General features: G+C 35.8%; 1 protein-coding gene across 1 annotated transcript in view; it reads left to right on the forward strand.

Moving 5' to 3' along the window:
* The window catches only part of LOC122803783 (extracellular calcium-sensing receptor-like), a 335056-nt gene that overhangs the window by 108443 nt on the left and 204926 nt on the right, over positions 1–21687 (forward strand). Inside the window, exon 2 of the mRNA XM_044073471.1 lies at positions 614–905. Within this exon, the coding sequence (XP_043929406.1) occupies positions 614–905 (292 nt within the window). The remainder of the gene's footprint in view (positions 1–613; positions 906–21687) is intronic.

Below are 21687 nucleotides of genomic sequence, written 5' to 3' on the forward strand. Positions count from 1 at the left end.
AGTTTTTCGAATCTTAAAAAGAAGGATAGGAATAAATTTCCTCTCTCCCCAACCTGAGAACAAGTCATACCAAATAGTATAGGGTACAGTAATAGTCAGGCCTGATTTTAACAGTAATTCTCAAGCAACCAGTAACTACAGTTATCCGGCATCTACCAATCTTCATGGGTGCTGGTTACCTGAGAGTTTACTGTACCATTATCACTGCACACTTAATCCATTTCAGAGTTCTAGGGAGAAGACCTTGTCTAGACCAATTGATGTAAGGTTGAAACTCAGCCTTGGATGGGATTCCACTCCATTACTGGATGCATATGTGTGGCACATGCACGCGCGCACACACACACACACACACACACACACACACACACACACACACACACACACACACACACACACACACACACACACATGAACATCACACACAGCTAGGAGCAATTTAGTACTTTCCCAATTCACTTCACAGCATGCCATTGGGGTGGAAAAAACTGTAGAATGTAATGAACTTAGTTATGCTTGATACATAGAATATTATTCTAAATAATTTAAAATATGCTCATTTACTGAAAAGTTTTCTTAGAATTATGTGTAACGTGTACTTGTCTTTGTTGAGGTTTACTTTTAAAGTATATGAAAGACTCCTGGCTATGATATTTACGACTCAAGAGATTCAGAAGGACCCAAAACTTTTGCCAAATATCACACTTGGGTATGTGATTTACGATTCTTGTACAACAGCAGCTGGAGTTCTTGAAGGTGCAATGAAGCTGCTTACAGGACAAAAAAAAGCAGTTCCAAACTATCAGTGCAACACATTTTCCTCAGCTGTAGCTGTGATTGGTGAAACATACTCTTCAACATCAATTCCCATGGCTAGGCTGCTGGGAGTCTACAAATTTCCCCAGGCAAGTCAGACAGATATTTAGATTTATGGTTAATATATATCAACAATCATCACAATTTTCTCTTCCTTTTGTATACTGAAAAATTTGTGTGGAGTTTTAATAATATGATGTGCAATTTAGCAAAACAGCAATAACCAGGATATTGACATTATTGTTATAGCATTAATATGACACGTGTATAAACCCTTCTGTGGTACATTGCATAGAATGTGTATCAATATGATGTACATTATAGAAGTCCATTGCAGTTCTTTCTAAAATGTAGTGAAAGATAAACATTTTAGTTTCAGACCCATATACAGAAATCATGATGTCAGAATTAGCAGCTGGCTGACCTAAGTGCTGAGTCATTTTTAAAAGAATGGGAACTGTTTGGGCTTTGTTCTTGTTATGTACGTAGCCATCAGTGCTGGCTCTGTAAAGCAAAGTGGAGTGACCAAATATTCAAGACATTCAGAGATGGGTCATTCAGAAGGCTTTACTTGTAATGCAGACCTAGCCTTGGTCATATGATTCACACCTCAAATGTATTGCTATCCTAAAAAGAAGACAGTATTCACATACTTAGCATATTACAATTAGCATTGTATTAGTAACCATCAAGCTAATATAATTATTACTAATAAGGAAATGTTTTCCTCTTTATTTATGATTTATATTAGTACTTACTTTCCAACCTCCAAAATATTAATATTTCTTACCTGCAGATTTCAGAATACTACATCTTGAATGTCTTAAATTACCAGAATGCTTATTCCAGTTATTTTTAAATAACTGTTAAATGTCTTATCATTCAAAAGATGTTAGCCAATGTTAATATAACAAACTGTAAAATATACCAGACATCTAATGTTTATTTTTCTAGGACAATTTTAATTATTGTTAAACAACAGTGCATAGTTACATTTATCAGTCAGATGTTTGACGATTTACTTTATTTTGTTTTAGTGCATGATACATTTGCTCAAAATTGTATAATAGATAGATTAACTAACACCATCTGCACTATTCCTCTCAACTTGCAGACATTGAAAATAGGAACAAAGGCCCCTGAAAAGTAAGAATGTCTAGCTAAAAATCTTGGCCTCTAATTAACATAAATTTTGAATACCATATAGCACATAACTCTTCCCATTCCCAGAACAAATGTGGGTTACTACTCAGAAATACACAATTAAAAAAACAGAGAGTGACAAATATGATGGAAAAATAAAATCACATTATCAAAGATATAGTGTAAAATCTGTCCACTTTAATGAACTGAACTGCAGAATTCTACAACACACAGTCATTTAGTTTTGCTTCAGAAAAATGGGAAACATAAGATGTGTGTGCCATCCTTCTTTAAACTATTGTCACCACTGGTATGTTGGTCATGTATGTTTTTCGCTAACTAGACTGCTTCAAAATTTTCATGTGAAGATACTGGATTCAGAAAATTGCGTGAAGGGGTAAATCAAGCCTGAAATATGGGTATACCTCTAAAAAAAGAGACAATCTCTATAGGGATAAATCAAGCCTGAAATATGGGTATACTTCTACAAATAGAGACATCCTCTATAGGGGTAAATCGGGCCTGAAATATGGGCATACCTCTAAAAATAGAGACAACCTCTATAGGGGTAAATCAAGCCTGAAATATGGGCATACCTCTAAAAATAGAGACCTCCTCTATAGGGGTAAATCAGGCCTGAAATATGGGCATACCTCTAAAAATAGAGATATTCTCTATAGGGGTAAATCAAGCCTGAAATATGGGCATACCTCTAAAAACAGAAACATCCTGTATAGGAGAAGATTGGGTAAATCAAGCCTGAAATATGTGCATACCTTTAAAATAGAGGCATCCTATATAGGGGAAGATCAGGCCTGAAATATGGGCATACCTCTAAAAATAGGGGCCTCTTTCTGTAGGGGTAAATCAAGCCTGAAATATGGGCATACCTCTAAAAATGGAGATATCCTCTATAGGGGTAAATCAAGCCTAAAATATGGGCATAACTCTAAAACTAGAGACATCCTCTATAGGGGTAAATCAAGCCTGAAATATGGGCATACCTCTAAAATTAGAGACAACCTCTATAGGGGTAAATCAGGACTGAAATATGGGCATACCTCTTAAAATAGAGACATCCTCTATAGGGGTAATTCAGGCCTAAAAATAGAAATATGCCACCAAAACAGGGATTGTTGATAGGTCCAATCAGCATTCTATACCAGGTGGGCATCATAGATATGACACAATGACACCTGCATTGTTCACAGACAGTAATGTGTGGCTGTGATTATCCCCATGGTGCACTGCAGAGAACTTATGTAACAAAGTGAACAATGTTTCGGTTCACTGTCTATGTTAGTGGTGTGCTGATAGGCAGAGATAGGCTAAAATGGTCTGCAAAGAAGAGAGGTGACTATGCTTTGAATATCATGCTGTCACTATTCAAATGTTGAAGCTTTGTAAGACAGATTTTTTCACAGTATTTCTTTGGAAGCATCTCTATATGTTGGGTTAGAAGTGAGGAATTTAATAGATGGGCAAGACAAAAGAATAAGGGAAAGAATGGACTTTTCCAGTAAATAATGAGATATGGGAAATGTTAATAATTCTGAATAAAGTAACAGCAACACGTTACTACAAATGGAATGACAATGTTACAATTAGAAATCAAGACATGAATCAATGTGCTGATTAATGTTATGTTTCCATAACAAACACTGATGCTGCAAGGTAGGGCACACAGCATCAGAACCAATGAGCCTTTCATTTCATCAGTGCAATTAGCATCTAGGCAAAGAAGTTATCTAAATACTAAGACACATACTACTGTAGTCCATGTACCCGGGAAGTGGACGAGTCAGTCTGCTCTTAGTGTAATGGGTTGTACCATACAAATGGTGCACAGCATGGCAGCTTATGTGCCATAGGTGTGCATGGGACAGCATACAGTCATTGGAAGGAGTGTGCAATGTGCTGGTTGTACAGTATTGCAATGTCTCCATGGTGTTGAAGGAAAACAGTACTCATGGAAAGGGGTTCACAATGTGAAGGACACATGATCTGCGAGCCTCTGTGCTTTTGTTGTGTATGTGAAGTATAAACAGATAAAAACAGGGTGAACCATGTGAACAGTCTACATTATGAAAGGTAAGCTGAAGAACTGTGGTTGTGTATGAGGCAATGTACACTCACCAGAAAAGGTTACACTATACGAAGGGTTCATGTGGTTTTAAGTTCTCCAAGTCTTGGATTTCTAATACCATGACGGCAATGGACCCCATTCCTAAGTCAAAGTGTGATTAAAGATTGTGAAATTAGTATTGTTTCAGTCTTTGATGTTATCCAAATGTGTTCTTTGCAGTATCCATAGTATGCCCAGAATTTACTCCTTCTCCAGTTCATACTGTGTTACATTTATCGGGATCATTTCTAAATAAGACAGTAAATTCTTATTTATGACAACCATTGCTCCTACTACAATTGCAGCTGTCTGGGTATCCTTTTTCCAACTTGCCTTCATCTCTGCCTGCAAATCCTGATATTTTATGACATTATGTTTCTCTGTTTGTAAGACACTATAGCCACTGGTTGTAGCAATTTTAGTGATTTATGCTGCTTTTGTCTTCTTTCTTGGACTACTAAATTTGGTTTTCTCACATCTGTTTTCTTAACTGTTTGTAATAGGTGATCAAATGTGATATAAACTTCATCATTCTCTGTAATGTTTTGTGGCTCATGTTTCCAGTGCTTCTCAGCTACTTAAATATTGTAATGTTTACACAATCCCTAATGCAGCAGTCTTGCCACATTATTTTGCCTTATACTAATGGCAGAGGGCCTGTATATGGAATCACTTCCAGCAAGAAGATGTGTGACTGTTTCCTATTCTCTTTTGCAGAAACTGCATTTGACTGTTTCTCCGACCTGCTCGATAGACTTTGTAAACCAATGTGTATATAGTCTGCTATCTTGGGCTATCAATATTAAACTTTTATCTTTTGGTTTAAATTTGCCTCTTCTTAACAATTCCTGCATCAGTTCCTGATTGACATAAGGTTGTTACAGGAGTTTTCTCTACTTGTAACTATATTTATGCCTTTTCAACATGTCTTGCCTTCTCATCTGATCCTTCACCTTATATTCTTTCTTTTGTTTTTTTTTTTTGTTTGTTTTTTTTTGGCACATTCAGTTGCTGAATGATTTTTGTCTACTTGAGGATGGTTTCCTTTTCCAACTTAACACCGATGTGCTTCTGCTCAATGAAGCAAGGAAGACATCTTAGACTTGTTCTGTTCATGTTTCAAATCTTTCACTATGTTTGGATCAGATGATGTTTGTAAATAAGTATGCAGTCCTACGATTGCAGATCTATACTTGTAACTAATTTTAAGGAGGCTCACACCTCCTTCAAAGCAAGGAGTATATAATCTTGGTATGCATTGATTTTTATATATCATTTGATAAGTGGAAGCATTTCTTCTTTGCCTGTCCAAATGATCCAACACCTTTTGGGGCCAGTCCATCACCCCAAAACTGTAAGTTAGAACAGGAAGAATTAAATGATTTATAGCTTGATCTGTGTTCCTGGATGTCAGGGCTTGTTTCGGTATTATTTTTAGTATTCTAAAATATTCATTACTAACTTTTGATCACATTTATTCATGCTTTATTGTCAGTCCTTCAATTCCCAAATATTTATAAACTCCCTCCTGCTCAAGTTCCTTTATATCACATTCCTATCCCAGACCAATACTTTCTCTGTGCTGTAGCTTTCCTGCTTAAATGTTACTTTTCCACATTTATCAAGGTAAAATGGCATTGTATATCATCTGAGAAAGTTTTAACCATTCCAGTTCTGCTTTCGGCACTTTATTTGATGAACTATACAGTTTTAAATCAGTCATAAAAAGAACATGACAAGTCTTTAAACAGTTTTCTGGGAGCCACATTGTAACCATGACCTATTCAGTTAAGTAGACAGTGAAGGGGTTAAGGGCAAGACAAAAGAGCAGTAGTGACAGAGTCACTCTGCGATATCCTCCCTTTGATTTTTATCCCTGGGATAATAATTTGTCCTTTATCATGGCTTAGCTGTTAAGTAGTTTGCCGCTGTTTCATAGTCAGTGTAATGTAACTGATCAATGTAGAGTGTAGCTTATACTTCTGCAAGTACTCCTTTATCCATGAATGTGGGATGCTGTCATATACTTTTTGTAATCTATCCATGCCATACTTAGATTCTTCCCTTTTTTACAATTCTCCATTATGCCTTATTTAACAACAGATGATACTTTGTTCCATATAACATTCTTTTGTTACCCTTTTATTCGATTGCCATGATTAAGTTTTCTTCTAAATGACTATAAACGTTGTTAGCATCAGTTCCAGTGTATAGTTTGCACATCATTGGAAGGCAAGTTACTGGTCTATTTTTTTAGGATAGCTTACAGGTTCACTCTTTCCTGTTGTTAACCAGGTTGGTGTCTATTCATGGTGCACATATAGATAGTTCTTAGAGCTAAATCTTCATGTAAAGATGTTAACACTTTTAGCCAGAAGTTAGGTACAGCATCTGGGCCAGGGGTTTTCCAATTAGGAGCTTTTCTTAATTTTGTTTCAGTTTCTCTGGTTGTTACTTCATCTCGTATCATATTCTACATGTCTGAACTTCTTACTGTTTCTTTTACTTCTATCCATTCAACATCTTTATTCTGTTCCACAGGATATTCATAGATATTTCTCCAAACTGTGTCTATTTCTTCTTTTTTTGTGGTGTTTCTGTTCATTTTGCTTTGTTTCCCAATGCTCTATAAAACTTTTTTGGGTCTTCAATGAATTGCTTATTTTGTACTTTTCCTTTATATGTATGTGCTTATCTTCTATGTTTTCTGCCTGTGTTGATATCTTTAGTTTACTATTTACAACAGTGTACGACAGATCCTGGTCTGTTCTAATACTGCGCTGATGCTTTTATCATGTTTATATTTCTAATCATTCTCTCATCTATACTCTTCTAATAATAGTTTTCTCAATTCGATACTTACATGATGACATTTGATTTATTCCCTTTCTTTCTCTTATTGCCTTATATTATTGTGGTAAGACTTTATTATTAAATTAGCTGTACAATAATATACCCTATTTACTTCTGTTACGTCACATGCATTTTGATTAATAGTCTTGATTACTGTGTACATTTGTTTTATCAGACTTCTAACATTTTGGGTCTTATTGACTTTCTGTAATCTGTTTCTTTCATTGATCTTAATAGATCTAGCCATCTCTATTAAATCAAGGCACTCTCCCCTTAGATCATTTTCTCCTAAACTGAGGGCAAATTCTTTGTTCTCCGTTTCCTGCAGGCATTCTACAGAAGGTTACAGAACATATTCCTGTGAAATATTGTTTTCAGTTGTATCCTACATCATCCATTGCTTTTTCATATGGGAACTCAGTGGCCTATCAATCCACAACATTGACTGTTTCAGAGTTGCCACCATATCCTGTTTACTCCTTTGCTGTGCAACTCTGACCTTTTGTACAGGTTTCCTTCTGAAGGCTCCAGAGTATCTTCATCTGGCAAATGATCAGATGCTTCCCATTCTCACCTGTTTTTCCTTAATCTGGGGACTCACTGTTCTATCATGTTGTGATGTTACCAGAGTTTGATTTCATATATTAAATCCTTCACTTTGCAGATATTCCATGACTTCAGTTTCTATTTATTTAACTTCTACTTTATCTTCTGTTCTACTTTCCTCATTTGTGATCTTAGGTTTTGTACAATGAAATTTTCAGGTCTGTAAGACAAGAGCGCATGCTCTTTGATCGAGCCCAAAACATCGAACAACCAAAACAGCAAAGACACACAGCAGTGATTTTTTTTTCCCAGGGAAAAAAAATCACTGTTCTGCAAAAACAAAACAAACAAAAGAAAAAAAAAACAAATGAAAACACAACATAAAGTGGGGGGCTTTGCCCGCCATGACCCCCCTACTTAAATATACCAACTCCAAGATAGCACCACAGTGGTGGAAATGCCGAACTCCCGAAAATGGCCCAGCGATTTTTTTCCCCTGGGAAAAAAATCACTGTTTCGTGTCTTTGTTATTTAGGTTGTTCGATGCTTAGGTTTCGATCAAAGAGCATTCACTCTTATCAGCTTTCGATAAGCTGATATAGACCCACATTTTCCATAGCTGGGTGCCTTTGCCTATATTTCTCTTCAAATATCATTGGAGCTGCATTTCCTGAATTGATTACTTTTGCCTTTATCCTTTACATAGATGTTATACCATATCAGAGCTCTCCCTCTTTCCAATGCCCATGTTTCTTTTTTATACATTTCAAAAATCTCTTGGTTTTTTGTTTATATTTTCATACTTCCTTAGTTGCTTCTTCTTCTTCTAAGTGGCCCAAGGTTTTTGATCTATATAATGTTTTTTATGAATTTACTGTATTAATGAACACAAAATTATACTTGAAGCTTTAGATCGTTTTTCTTGTGCAAGTATCTTTCTTTCCTCTAATTTCCCTGCTAATCTTTTTGAGTATCTTCTATCTGGAAATTCTGGGCTTCTTGCGTAATAGTAACATTATACAAATTCTTTCCTATCCTCAATGGTTCACTCTGTCATCTTTAATGGTTCTTTTTCAGCCTGTCAGTTTTTGTGTTTTTTGTGGACTACTATTTACTTCTACAACAAGGGGGTGCTATCCTCTCCCTTAGCCTGGCTTAACCCCATTGTAAGAATGTTTCTGTGTCTTGAGGATTCTACATTGTCATTTTTCCAGTCCTGGTACCAGTGTGCCTACCAGGGTTAAATAGTTTTTGTCCAGGGACTTGTGCAACCTCATGATATATGCTATATATCAGTGTTTTGTCTTGCTGAGATTTTGTGCAGAGTCCACTTCATGAAGGGACTCACCAAGATTCAAGTCCAGAAATAGTATTCTCCTTTGCTTGCTGATTTTATCATCTCTTCATCTGGACCCCTGGGTGTTCACAGCATGGATGGCACAATGCATACATAGTGGGATATATGTGGAGTACAGCCTGATAAGAAGGGAGTGTACCATATAAAAGGTGAATGGTATAGATAGTATTGTGTCTATGAGTGGCCATGTATTTTGACTATTGACTGATGAGAAAGAGGGCACATCATGTGCAGGGTGCAAATCATGGATGGCAGCCTATGTATACCATGGGTGTATATATGGACTATAGACTGATCAGAATAGGTTGTAGCATGCATAGGGCATAAAATATCAATGGAATCCTATGAAAACTGTGGGTATGCATGGGATGGTATTACTCCCTTTAGAAGGGGGTGCACAATTTGCCATCTATTTATCTTAGAGGCTCATTGGGTAGGCATTGTGTGCATGCTATGCACACAAATGTATAAAGTTGCTCCTCACCTGTATAATGCATAGCAGGTACCTTGCATATGCAAGGATAAAGTGCCAGGGAGAGATATAACTGGAAAGTGCACATGCTTTGTATGAAAAGCACAGAACATCATCCATGCTTGTTTGCGCATGTTTATGTGTACTTTAGTACTTGCATATCAACGTACATTGAAAACCTCTTAATCCCAGGCTCTCAAGAATTTAGCTTTGTCAAATGCAAGCCAGGTCTCTTAAATGTTTCTACTATCTTTGAAAAATCACAACAATGTGGCCAGTGGTTACACAGTATGTGTAGCACATGTGGTTGTGGCCCAAGACCTTTGACACTAATTCCCATTTAAGCATTACTGGCAGAATTTTAAATCTGAATATAAATCTTTATGTTTTTCACTGCATGTCCTACTTGTTGTCAGACAGAACTCATTTTGGTTATATTGACAGAGATAAATCAAAATATTTTCTCCTTTGTGACCAAAGATAAATCCAGATGACAACTCCTCTAAATGTGTCAGCTCCTTTCTGTCAGTACTTGTAAAGTGTATATTAAATTTATATGGTACATGCACATGCAAATGAATACATGTGTTGTGTTGTGTGTCTATCTCCCAATGAAAAGTATTTATTACTTGTTACGTATATGTATAACTTAGGTCTGACGAAGCTCTGACAAAAGTGAAAGTGCTCGTCTTTTGTTTTTACTTAACAAACCATGGGTTAAATAAGTGCTACTGGCTTGAATCCTGTTTTCTTGTTTCTAATAAGGATGCAAGGGAATCTTTAACATGGCTCTTACATTAATATTTGTGACAGTCTATTTTTGCACATCATATGCTGATATTCCTGTGTCACTGTTTTTCCCTTTTTCTTTGTTTCTGTCTCTGTGTGTGTGTGTGTGTGTGTGTGTGTGTGTGTGTGTGTGTGTGTAAGTGCATAATGTACACACACAAACACACACACACACGCATATATATATATATATATATATATATATATATATATATATATATATATATAGAGAGAGAGAGAGAGAGAGAGAGATTTATGTATATAATCTAAAGATATGTGCTTTTCAAAATATCATACTCACAACTGGTTGAGACTGTTTTGAATCAAAACCAACTGGCTGAATCCAACCTAATACAGAATAAATACCTTGCTCACCCCTTCATCTGTAAACAGACCAACTCTGTAATCACTCAATAGTTTAAAAAAGTAAAACTCTTTATCTGCACATATAATTTGCTCACACAAAAGTTTAAAGTTGTACAATATTTCCATCATGTACAATATATTAAAACAATGTACTTCCAGGGGAGGCGAACCCACTGCTCCCCTACATGTTATTCCCATCTCTAATTATACTAAAACTGCAATCACACAGCAGGGGGGGGGTAATCTTTATCTTCATTTTAAGCAATCCTAGTGACCTAGCCACAGTGCCACTGAACTAATAGCAAAGGTTCCAATTAGCAATAATGCAATGATCCGATGAATTTTATACACTGTATACGGGTGCTCATCAGTCTGTTCATTAAACTGTTTGATAGCTTGTTTGGGTATGAAAATATATCAGAAAAGGAGGGTAAAACAGGTATGATGTAGTCAAAGGCTCAACAGCTTTAACACTAATAATAAAACCAAAAGTAATAAGTGCTTTCATCCTAGTACCCCAAGACTTATCCAGATAAATTATAGTTGCACAATACCAAACTTTTAAATAAACCTACCAACTTACACATCATCAAGTAGTTAGGAAATCTTAAAGGGCTATCAGAATGCTCATAAAAACTCTTTTCCTCCCTTTTTTATGTATACATATATAAAAATAAATAAATATGTATAAATATATAAATATGTAAGAAGTCCTCATTGAGTGCATACCTCTCAACTGTCCAGATTTTCACACAATGTTCAGATTTATGTCTCATATTTTTGGTCTGTTCCTCATAAAATATATTGTTTTCTGTCAAATCACTGCGGCTTGACACTAATAAATAATAACATATATTTAGTTTCAGAGTTCATATCCTTCACAAAAAATGCAAGCTTACACAAATCCTGATATTCTAGCAACGTTCTGAGTTTATAAGAACAGTATTTAAAACATGACCCTATTTTTGGGCCATTGTCCTCCCAACATTTCAGGATTTGTTATGATTTCTTAGTTGATTATGATAAGTGAGACTGGGATTAGAGTGTTTATGAAAGCATTTATGGGTTGTGGATATACTTTGTGGTGTCTGAGTGTGTACATGTGAATCTGCTGGAGTGCATGTGTGAGTGATTTCAGGTTAAGGTTACAGAAAAGGCTAGATCAAGGAATACATTTAGTGTTGTTTAGGGGGAAGGGGACTAGAAAACCCAGCCAAGATGTCTGCCAAAGTCCAAAACTCTGGAAAGGTTGCACATACATTTAAATATACATAGTCTTCCCAGGGAGAAAAACAATTCAAAAAGAAACATAAGTAAGCAGGAACACAAGTTAAAACAGATGGATGTTTTTATAGTTGCAAATAAGGAAGAGGAATTGTGCAATTTGTTTGAAAAGTGAACCATAGTAGATCAGGATGTGAACTCCTTGTAACATACAATAGAATAGTAACAAATATAAGTGGAAAGGCTACAGGGGAATTTGCAAGATTTGGAGGAAGACAGAGCAGCAATTAAAGTTGAGTTGTAGGAATAGATTCACAGAATACAGGAGCTAACATACATAGTAAAAAGACAGAGAGAAGAGATGGATGATCTTGAAATTCACCCAGGAAAGAGTAACATCAGGATAACAGGAATACAAAAGAAATTTAAAATTCAGTTTCTAAATGAGAGATGTCATCAGCAAGCAGCTAGCAGCAGAAAGCCGACACAGGCATGTGTTGGTGTGTTTCCATTGCAGCTGCAAAAAATAAAATAATAAGGCTAGCAGAAAGACTTAAAGTTATCTCATTTGCAGAAATGTTTATAAAAATGGTCTAGACTAACTCAAAAACACTCTACAAGAGAAGAAAAACTATGACAGAGGCATTAAATGAACTCAGAATGAATGAAGCAGCTGTGTGGTTGAAATGCACTGCTGTTCTGGAAGTGCAACAGGAAAAGGAAATTATTCAGGTCACACAATCTGGAGGATGCTGAAAAGTTTAATCAAACATTTCATAGACAGCTAAATACGTCAGGCAGTAAAAATCTTAATCATTTGCAAGAATGGGCTGGAAGAGCAACCTTAGCCATGGGTGATGTGACACAGAGATACTAGGAGGATGTGCATGTCTAATGTCGAAACCCCAGAAAACAGAACCAGGAACTGCAGAAGGGCCACATACCAGTAAAATATATGAAAAGAAAAAAAAATCCCAAAGTCAACCACAAAGAGACGAGAACACATACAAGATGGTAGAGGGGGAAACAAATGAGAGTTATATCAAAAGGCAAATATGAATGAGAATCCTCTACCAAGAGAGATTTAGGCACAAAACACAGAAAAAATCTGAATCAGAGGCATTGAAGGGAGAGCTCTAAGGAGATGGGAGGATGGTGCATTGGATGGTTTGGGTGACTCAGAAGTAAACTACTGGATGCATGAGAGAATACACAAGCTGGGTATGATAGATGGTAAAGTTAAAGAGGTGGAAGGAAGGACTTCAGAAGGACTGAAACTGATCACAAAAAGGGAGAAGGAAACACATAAGTGAAATGGACAATGAAAGGCAGATGATTGTGGACAGTGTAGGAAACGTATTGGATGAAGTCACCCCTTACTTGTGAAACATACCCCAGAGAACACAACATCAAAACTTTACAAACAATAGGAGGAATTGAATCAATTCATTGGTGGGTAATACATTCAAAGGGAGCACAGGGGGCAAGCTTCCATGATGAGCAATATATTTTTTATAACTACTGACTAATGTTCAATAAACTTTAGTAAACTTGAGTTTAATGTCTAAGACTCTAAGCTCTAGAAAAACAGCTGGGAAGCATGAAAAGGAATACATGGGGGGGGGGTGGCTAGATAAACGTAATGTAAAGAGCACCCTTTAGACAACTTAGAACTAAGGAAGTGTGGTGTATAGGCAGAATAGTGAATAGCTGTAATACCTCAAATAATGTTACACTATCACTCAAATGAAGCTAATGTACCAAACTGGTGAGCAACAGGGAGAGGGGAGACCAATGTTTGAGAATGCCACCACCAGTACTGGAAACCTCAAAAACCTCATAGGAAATATTGACTGGTCTCTCATTACCAATTTACAGAACCCCACCACAGCTGCTACAGCTCTTAAACATACTTCCTTAAACTTCTTCCCTGTTGCACCTTTTCAAATACAACAATAAAATCCTTGCTAGTCATTGAACTGAGAGTTCTGCTCAAACTTAGAGACAATTTCTGGTCTTCATAGAGCCAAAACCTCTCACCAGAAAATCAAAATGCCATTATCTCTTTAAGTAGCCTAGTTAAGGAAGCCATATGCAGGTACAAAACCAGCTATTTCAAATATAAACAACTTGCTCTACTAGACAAACTGAAACAGTTATGTCAGCAAGTAAATCTTCTCACAGCTCAGAAATCTACACATTCCAACTCCTCTTCTGTCAGCATCCAGACCTGACAAGGCCAACTCTCAACCTCTGACATTCTCAAGAAATGTAGCTATCTCTGTAGTACCACAACCTCTACCTTTTTCCCAACCCACCCAGCCCCTCCATCTTTTAACCCCATCTATTTTTATGAAAATCACTTACAAACACATTGAGCTCCTCCTAAAAAACATACCCCTGGATGCACCCTCCCGGTGCAGACAACCTACTCCCCTGGTGCATTTCAGTCTTCAAAGACTTCCTTACCACACCTCATCTCTGCATTTATAACCTCTGCTTAACTCAAAACACAATACCAGACATAGAAATATGTTCTTTTAAATTCTTTTTTCAAACAGCCTTAGCTAGAGAATGCTTCCCACTTCTGTCTTATCACCATCCTCCATACACTTCGGAAAAAAAAAAAAAACTCTACAACCAGCTGTCCACTTACATACAACAACACCGTCTTCTCAATCTTGGACAGCATGGTTTTCTTGGCTGGGTGGAGCACAATGACAGCACTATGGTCACTTACAAATGAGATCATTCTCAGCATGGGTAAAGGAAACCTTTCAGGAACTCTCTTCATAAACATTACCAAATCTTTTGATCTTATTGACCACTTGCTCCTCCTTCACTCCCTCCAGGAAATCAGAGTTAATTCCAATAATGTCACTTGGTTCCAAGATTTCTTAGCAGTTAGGTATTTCAAAGTCAAAATCATCTCATCCCTATCACCACCAACACCTCTGACAAAAGACATGCCCCAGGACTCCATCACCACTCCACTGTTGTTTTTAGTAATTATTACCAAACTACCTTCTGGCCTCCCTAAACTTCCTGTCATTCTTTATGCTGATGACATGGTTATTCTTCAGCACAATGACAGACATTTAATTATTCAAACCCAGCTTCAGTGTGACTGACCTCTACTCCTTTAATTCTTGGCTAAACAACCCATAAAGTATTCCTTAATCCAATCAAATTAAAAGTATAGTATTCGGAATCTCAGAAAAGTTGAAAAGAATATAAAAGATAACAGCATGATACATCTCAAAGCCACCCAAATGTGAAACAACCATGCCCTTTAAATACCTTTGGTTTATGGCTGAACCTACCACTTAACTTCCATAACCACATTGAAAACTCCAGGAAAAAAAAAAGATTAACTCTCTTTTATTCTGGTATGTGAAAATATTTCCCTTTCTCTCTAAATCAGCTAGGGCTGTAATTGGCAGGTGAAACCCCCTTGCTCACCTTGAATAAGTGTTCCCTATTATAGCCACAGCCTACAAGAACTCATCCACTCTACAGTCCATTTAAAACAGAACCTGCAGATTCATTTCTAACTCACACTCTTCAAGAACACCACTGCACCCCCTTCATTCCACAAAGCCAGATGGGTCCCAGTGATTTATTGAAAGTGAACTACTCTTGTAGTCTCTTCTTTTGAAGCTACTTTAACCAGGTGTCTTTGTGTTTCTTGCTGCGAAACTCCATAATAAACCCACCCCCTCCAGATGTTCTAGTGGCACAAAGGGATAAAGTCTTTACTATGACCCAGTCAACCAGGGTTTAAGTAGCAGATTGAATAACTGACAGAGTAGTAGGTTGTGATGGGCATTACTATCTGTGGTTGGGTGCTTGGTTAGTTCCATGAGCATTTACTGTGTTGATCCCTGGTGGAGGTTGGAAATGGCATAATGGTGGGCATACCTAAAGAGGGATAGGATAGAGACATGGCTGAGCTGCTGCAGAGGTGGGGCAATGCACCACGATCTTCATTGCACCCCCACCCCCAACCCAATGTATATCATGGGGTCCACAAGGGAGGGAGGAAATGGGTAGGTCAATAGCAACCTCCTTGATGGATGCTTAGACACGATGAGCTCTTGAATGTCTAATTTTATGACTGCTCCCAGCATACCAGATTAATTCTGGAGGGGCAAGGAAGATCCAGTAGACCCAGTCTGGACAGGTACCGGCATGTCGGACCAGTTTCATGAAAACTGGTGAAGGCAGAAAAAAGTAAGTAAAAAAAAACAGTCCCAACAACCTCCAGAACTTATCTCAGATTGACTCCTTCACTCCAGACCCTCAAACCAAACTTCATTGCACTATACCAACAACTTTGTCTCCATTCTTCCACTGAAACTTTGGCAATCTCTCTCCTTCACCTAAAAGAAATCTCTTCTTTCCCAATATCATAGAACAACTCAAAAGACACATTTGTTAAAAATCTGACTGCAAGTGCTATTCCATTAGACACATTTAACTCCTCCCTCAACTACATCACTTCTGAACCAGCCCTCTTTTTTACCTGCTCATTGCCTCCCATATTTATTACTAAAATTATTCCACATTTCTTTTTCTCCTTTGTTAATAATATTTGCTTGTTGTTTCAGATGTCTGCTCGACTCTGAACCTTCTGTGTTATTTAGTTTTTGAGAATCATTTCTGTTTTATTTTTAGTGAATTTCTTCACTTGGACTGTGTCTACAAATGTTTTATTGTTAAAACTGTCCTAATTTAGTAAACAAACAAAATAAATTAAAAAGATTCTGACATCACTGTTTAATTGGTATGCAACATATTAGTTTGAGGGGAGACTGGAAGGAAAAAAAGTCTTAAAAGATCTTTGTCAAGGCCATACCTATGCAAATGCAAGAGTCATAGGCAGGGATCCAGGGGTTGAGGATTGGGAGAGGGTTAAGAGCACAGGCAGTGTCAAAAATACAATGTCCAGTTTGGAAGGTAGGCCCAAAGGAAGATCTATGCCAAATTGTAGCTACTGGGAAACAAGGAGGGATGGACAAAAAACAGTAAGGAAAATATATCAAATTACTTGGAATATTGAGTGTTCATCAAATCCAATTTAAAAAAGGAAAATACAGGAAAAGTTAAAGTGGATGTGGAAACACTGCTCTATTTCAGGAAACTAAACTGAAAATCAGAGTTGGGGAGAAGGCATTGTGTTATGACTACTCAAAGGGAGAAATCAACAACAAGGCAGGGGGGAGGAAAGAAGAGACTAGCTAGTTTATTTCATACAGGACTTCAGAAAACTACAGAAAAAAAGTAAAAAAGTGGATATGCAGACAAATTATCTGGCAAATACGTGAAGATGGTGCACATTGGACAATAGAAAACCTCTATATATACCAAACAGAGATGAAGAAGGAATCTTCAAAGAAATGTTTTGCTAGTTAGGCACAGACAAGAAGAGATGAGCTATAGAGAATGGGGTATACCTACTCACCTCACTCATATATGCTAACCCTAGGCCTAGCCTTAACCCTAACCATAATCCTACACATTACATTACTAAAACCCTTTCCCTAACAGTACCACTCCCAAGGCAACACTTGATCTCAGTTCTGTAGTTAGGGTGTTGGCTAGAATTTTTAACTATTTTGTGGTTTGATATTATATGTCTGCAGTGTTTTGTGATTTCAGTGTTTTCATTAGATATTTTGAGGATTCATATTTTGAGTTTTAGGTATTAATATCTATATCTATATCTATATCTACTGTATTTCTATATCAATATCTATATATAGGTCTACTTCATATAAGTAAAAGTCCATATGATTGAATACCACATTACTGAGATGAAATGAATGAAATGGCACATCAAACAATAAGAATCCTAAATCCCACATAATCAAAAATACACTACTTATGTGGAATATAGTGCAAACTCTGAGTTGGCATATTTAATATCCTGGGGGTGTGCAGGGGGCTTGCCTCCCCTCCACTAAAACGATGGAAGAAAAATAGTAGTAGTGGTTTACTTTTAGAGGTTAGTTTCTCCTGTGGGTTACTTAAGCTATGCTCACTTCTGTTTAGTTCCTTATTTCATGTATTTTGCAATGCAATGTTTATGTAGTGTTTCTTTAAGGCTGTAAAGGTTTATGGGATGTTTCACTTGTGGGACATTCTAGTTTCTATTTAGGGTGAGTTATTTTTTGATGTAAGCATTTTTTTCTGAAGGTTTTAATTTGTTTTATATAGTTAGATAGCTTCATGGTTTGGTCAGAGATGTCCGGGGAGTAGATTTCGATTATGTGAGATTTGGGATTCTAACTGTTTGATGTTGTGCTGTTTCATTCATTTCATCTCAGTAATGTGGTTTTCGATCCTATGGGCTTTTGCTCATATGAAGGAGATCCCACAATCTCGACTGTCAAAATCCCGAGTTCAGAATGTCGAGATTGTGGAATCTTGAAATCATAAAAAAAAGGATTGCAACATTTAAAAACATGTTTTTTACAGGGAGCAAGCCCCCCTGCACCCCCACATCTCTGCAAATTAAATATACTAACTCCGAGATTGCACTAGAGTGAAGAGAATGGCAATGTTCCCATTCCGCACTGTATAGTGATCTGCATTACCATTCTCTTCACTGTATAGTGATCTCGGAATTAGTATATTTAGGTTGCAGGGGATGTGATGGGTGCAGCAGGACTTGCCCCCTGCAAAATCATATTTTTAAATGTAGTCATCCTCTTTTTTGTTACGATTTTGAGATTCCACAATCTCAACATTATGGACTTGGGATTTTGACAGTCGAGATTGTGAGATCTCATGATTTAGAAGTGGACCTATATATATATATATATATATATATATATATATATATATATATATATATAGTTAGCTCTACTTTATATGGTCGACATTTCAGATATGATCGACATTTGAAATGTCGACCAAAGAAGAAAAAATAAAAAACACAAAATACCCTTATCTTCATGCTGACCCCCCCACAACCCCGGAACTTAAATATACCAACTCCGAGATCGCATTACAGTGCAGAAGAGGGAAATCTTTCCATTACGCACTGTACGAAGATGCCGGTTCTGCATAGTCGACATTTCAACTGTCGATCATATGGTTTCGGCCATATCAACGTCGACATTCTGAAATGTCGACCATGTGTAGGGAACCCATATATACTGATTATCATTGAAACAATGAAATATTGATTGTCAAAATATCAACCACAAAACATCAAAAACGTACATGTCAGCACTCTACTACGCTTGTGCCACCCCCATTAATTATATATATTAAATCGGAGATTACACAATGTCAGTGAAAGAGCATATTTCTTAATCCTGAGAAATGTGCCATCTCACATACCTGTAAACCATTTGTGTGGCTGAAAAAATGTTGTCAACTAAACAGATACCTGCTAACCATAGTGTTGACTAACTTCACTGCTTCTAAATATATACATACACACACACACACACACACACACAAACATATATATATATATATATATATATATATATATACATATATATACATTTATATTTAAATATATATATATATATATATAGAGAGAGAGAGAGAGAGACAGAAACAGTACATGGAGATAAAAGAAACTGTGCCCGTCAAAACCAATCCATAAAATACAAATGAGACAGAGCAGCACAAAAAACAAGATGCCAAAGTCAAATAAATATTTATTAACAGAAAGGATATACATCAATAACATACCTTTCAACCTCTTAGAGCAAGAGATCTGGACAAAGCCATAAATAATGGGGGGACAAAGGCCCCAAAATGGGGCACTTTTTAAAATAATGATCTTACAAACTTAGGAAGTTGATAGAATAACAGGTTTTTCATTGAATTTTCTTTTTTTTTTCAAAACAGGTTTATTGTTTTAACATATAAGAGAAATATCATAACAATTTTATACAAGTAATTAAAAATAGGTATTATTATAATATTCAACAAAACAGCTAAAGTATTTACAAAGACATCCACTACAATCAGATCAATTAATTAAACTAAAATACCATGCTATTGAAATTAAATTTTTTTTAACAAATTTTGTAAATTATCCCATACAATAAAATAAGATGTTTTTCTGTTTGTTCTAGTCCTAATTGTGTTTATTTCCATATGGCACACTATATTCATAACATTTTAAATTCATTGAACGAAGGAGGTGTATCTGAAATCCAATTTCTAGTTATTATTTTCCTAGCCACTGCTAGAATAGACCATAACAAGAGAAGCTTAACCTTTTTAACACTTTGAGGTACAGGTGTGTTGAATAATATAAGAGATTTAGAAATAATGAAATTATCTGTAAAAGAGCCTGCAAAAATTCATTAATTGACTTCCAGTATTCTTTCAATTTTATACAGTCATAAAACATATGAGCCCAGTCAGCATTAATTTCTACATTACATCTCTTACATAGATTATCTTTATTATTTATTTTATTCATCATCAAAGGTGTATAAAAGATCTATGTAAAAATTTCCATGTATAAAGTCTCCAGACAATGGAAGACGTAGTTCTATAAGCAGATTCCAATATATATTGTTTATCTTGTTGATTTGGTGGGTCCCCATTAATAGAAGTGAAATAATTCCAGTATGAATCTACACTGTAAAAGTTTCTTGTCTGATAACTTTATGTATGTATGAAAGTTTACCTTTATCAGAAACTTTATGTTGTAAATTTAATATCAAGTAATCAATCAGTGTTGGAATAGATTCTTTAACAGTTATAGACATTAAATCTATTTTATTAATGAGATGTTGTCTAAAGGTCTGAACCTCCAACCAGCAAGTTTCTCTTAGATCAAATTCTTGTTTTAAGAAATCTAGATTTTTAACTTTATTATCAGATATCAACTGATACCAGTACTTTAGATCATTATCTATAGCTAAATGAGTTCCTTCAGAAGTAGATGACAAAAGCATACCCTGAGTATACATTATAGGAAATACAATAAAATTCCATTCCCTATACTTAGGGTGCATGAATATAAAGTTACGATAACTAATAATAATATTTAATGGGTAACAAACCATATGTTTAGGTGTAATAGGTGAAGTACAAAATTCCTTTAGTAACCATAACATGGAGTTATTTACAATCATATTTTTATGTGTTAAGGAGATTTTCATGAAGTGTATACTAATTAGCTCCCAATAATCTTTCCATTTTGTGACATATGACTGATCTATTAATAAAGTAATAACTTTTACAATAGAAGAGATAGTATATAAATTAAAGTCTGGAAAAGAAATACCCCTTGAGACCAGCTATTAGTATGTTTCTTTAATGCAATCCTAGGTCTATTAGGTGCCCATAAGAAATTTAACATTAGTGTGTTCAGTTTCTTGATAATTATTTTTGTAGGTGGAAGTATTATTGATTGTATTAAGTATAAAATCTTGGGGAATATTATCATTTTAATAATTGTAAGTCTCTCCTCCATAGTAAAAACATATTATTCCAGGTATTAAAAGATTTTGTATATTAAGAAAACAGGTATTATAATTATTATATATAATAGATTTAATATCTTTAGATAGTATTATACCTAAATAAGTTATCTGACCTGAATTGGGTACATATTTAGTAAAATCACTAATGAGAATATTTTTTCGTGTATATATAGGTAGTATTTTAGTTTTTCTTCATTGAATATTAAACCAGAAATACTTTTAAAATTCATCATGTTATCAAATAGAGACTGTATAGAAGAATTAGATCCTGCTGATGTAATTAGAACATCATCTGCAGAAAGTAGAATTTTGGATGTTGTATTTTCATCTATTTCAAAACCCTCTATGTCAGTACTGTTTCTGATCAAATTAGCCCAAGGCTCCATTACTAAAGTGAATAATAGTGGAGAAAGTGGACATCCTTGTTTTGTACCTTTAAGAATGGGTATTTTTGTGAAACATATGTTCCTACCTTAATATAAGCCAACGTTCCTTTGTATAAATGTTCAATTAGATTTACAAATGCATC

Source organism: Protopterus annectens, chromosome 6.part0 (genome assembly GCF_019279795.1).
Source record: "Protopterus annectens isolate FY-2018-M chromosome 6.part0, PAN1.0, whole genome shotgun sequence".
NCBI classification, from domain to species: Eukaryota; Metazoa; Chordata; order Ceratodontiformes; family Protopteridae; genus Protopterus; species Protopterus annectens.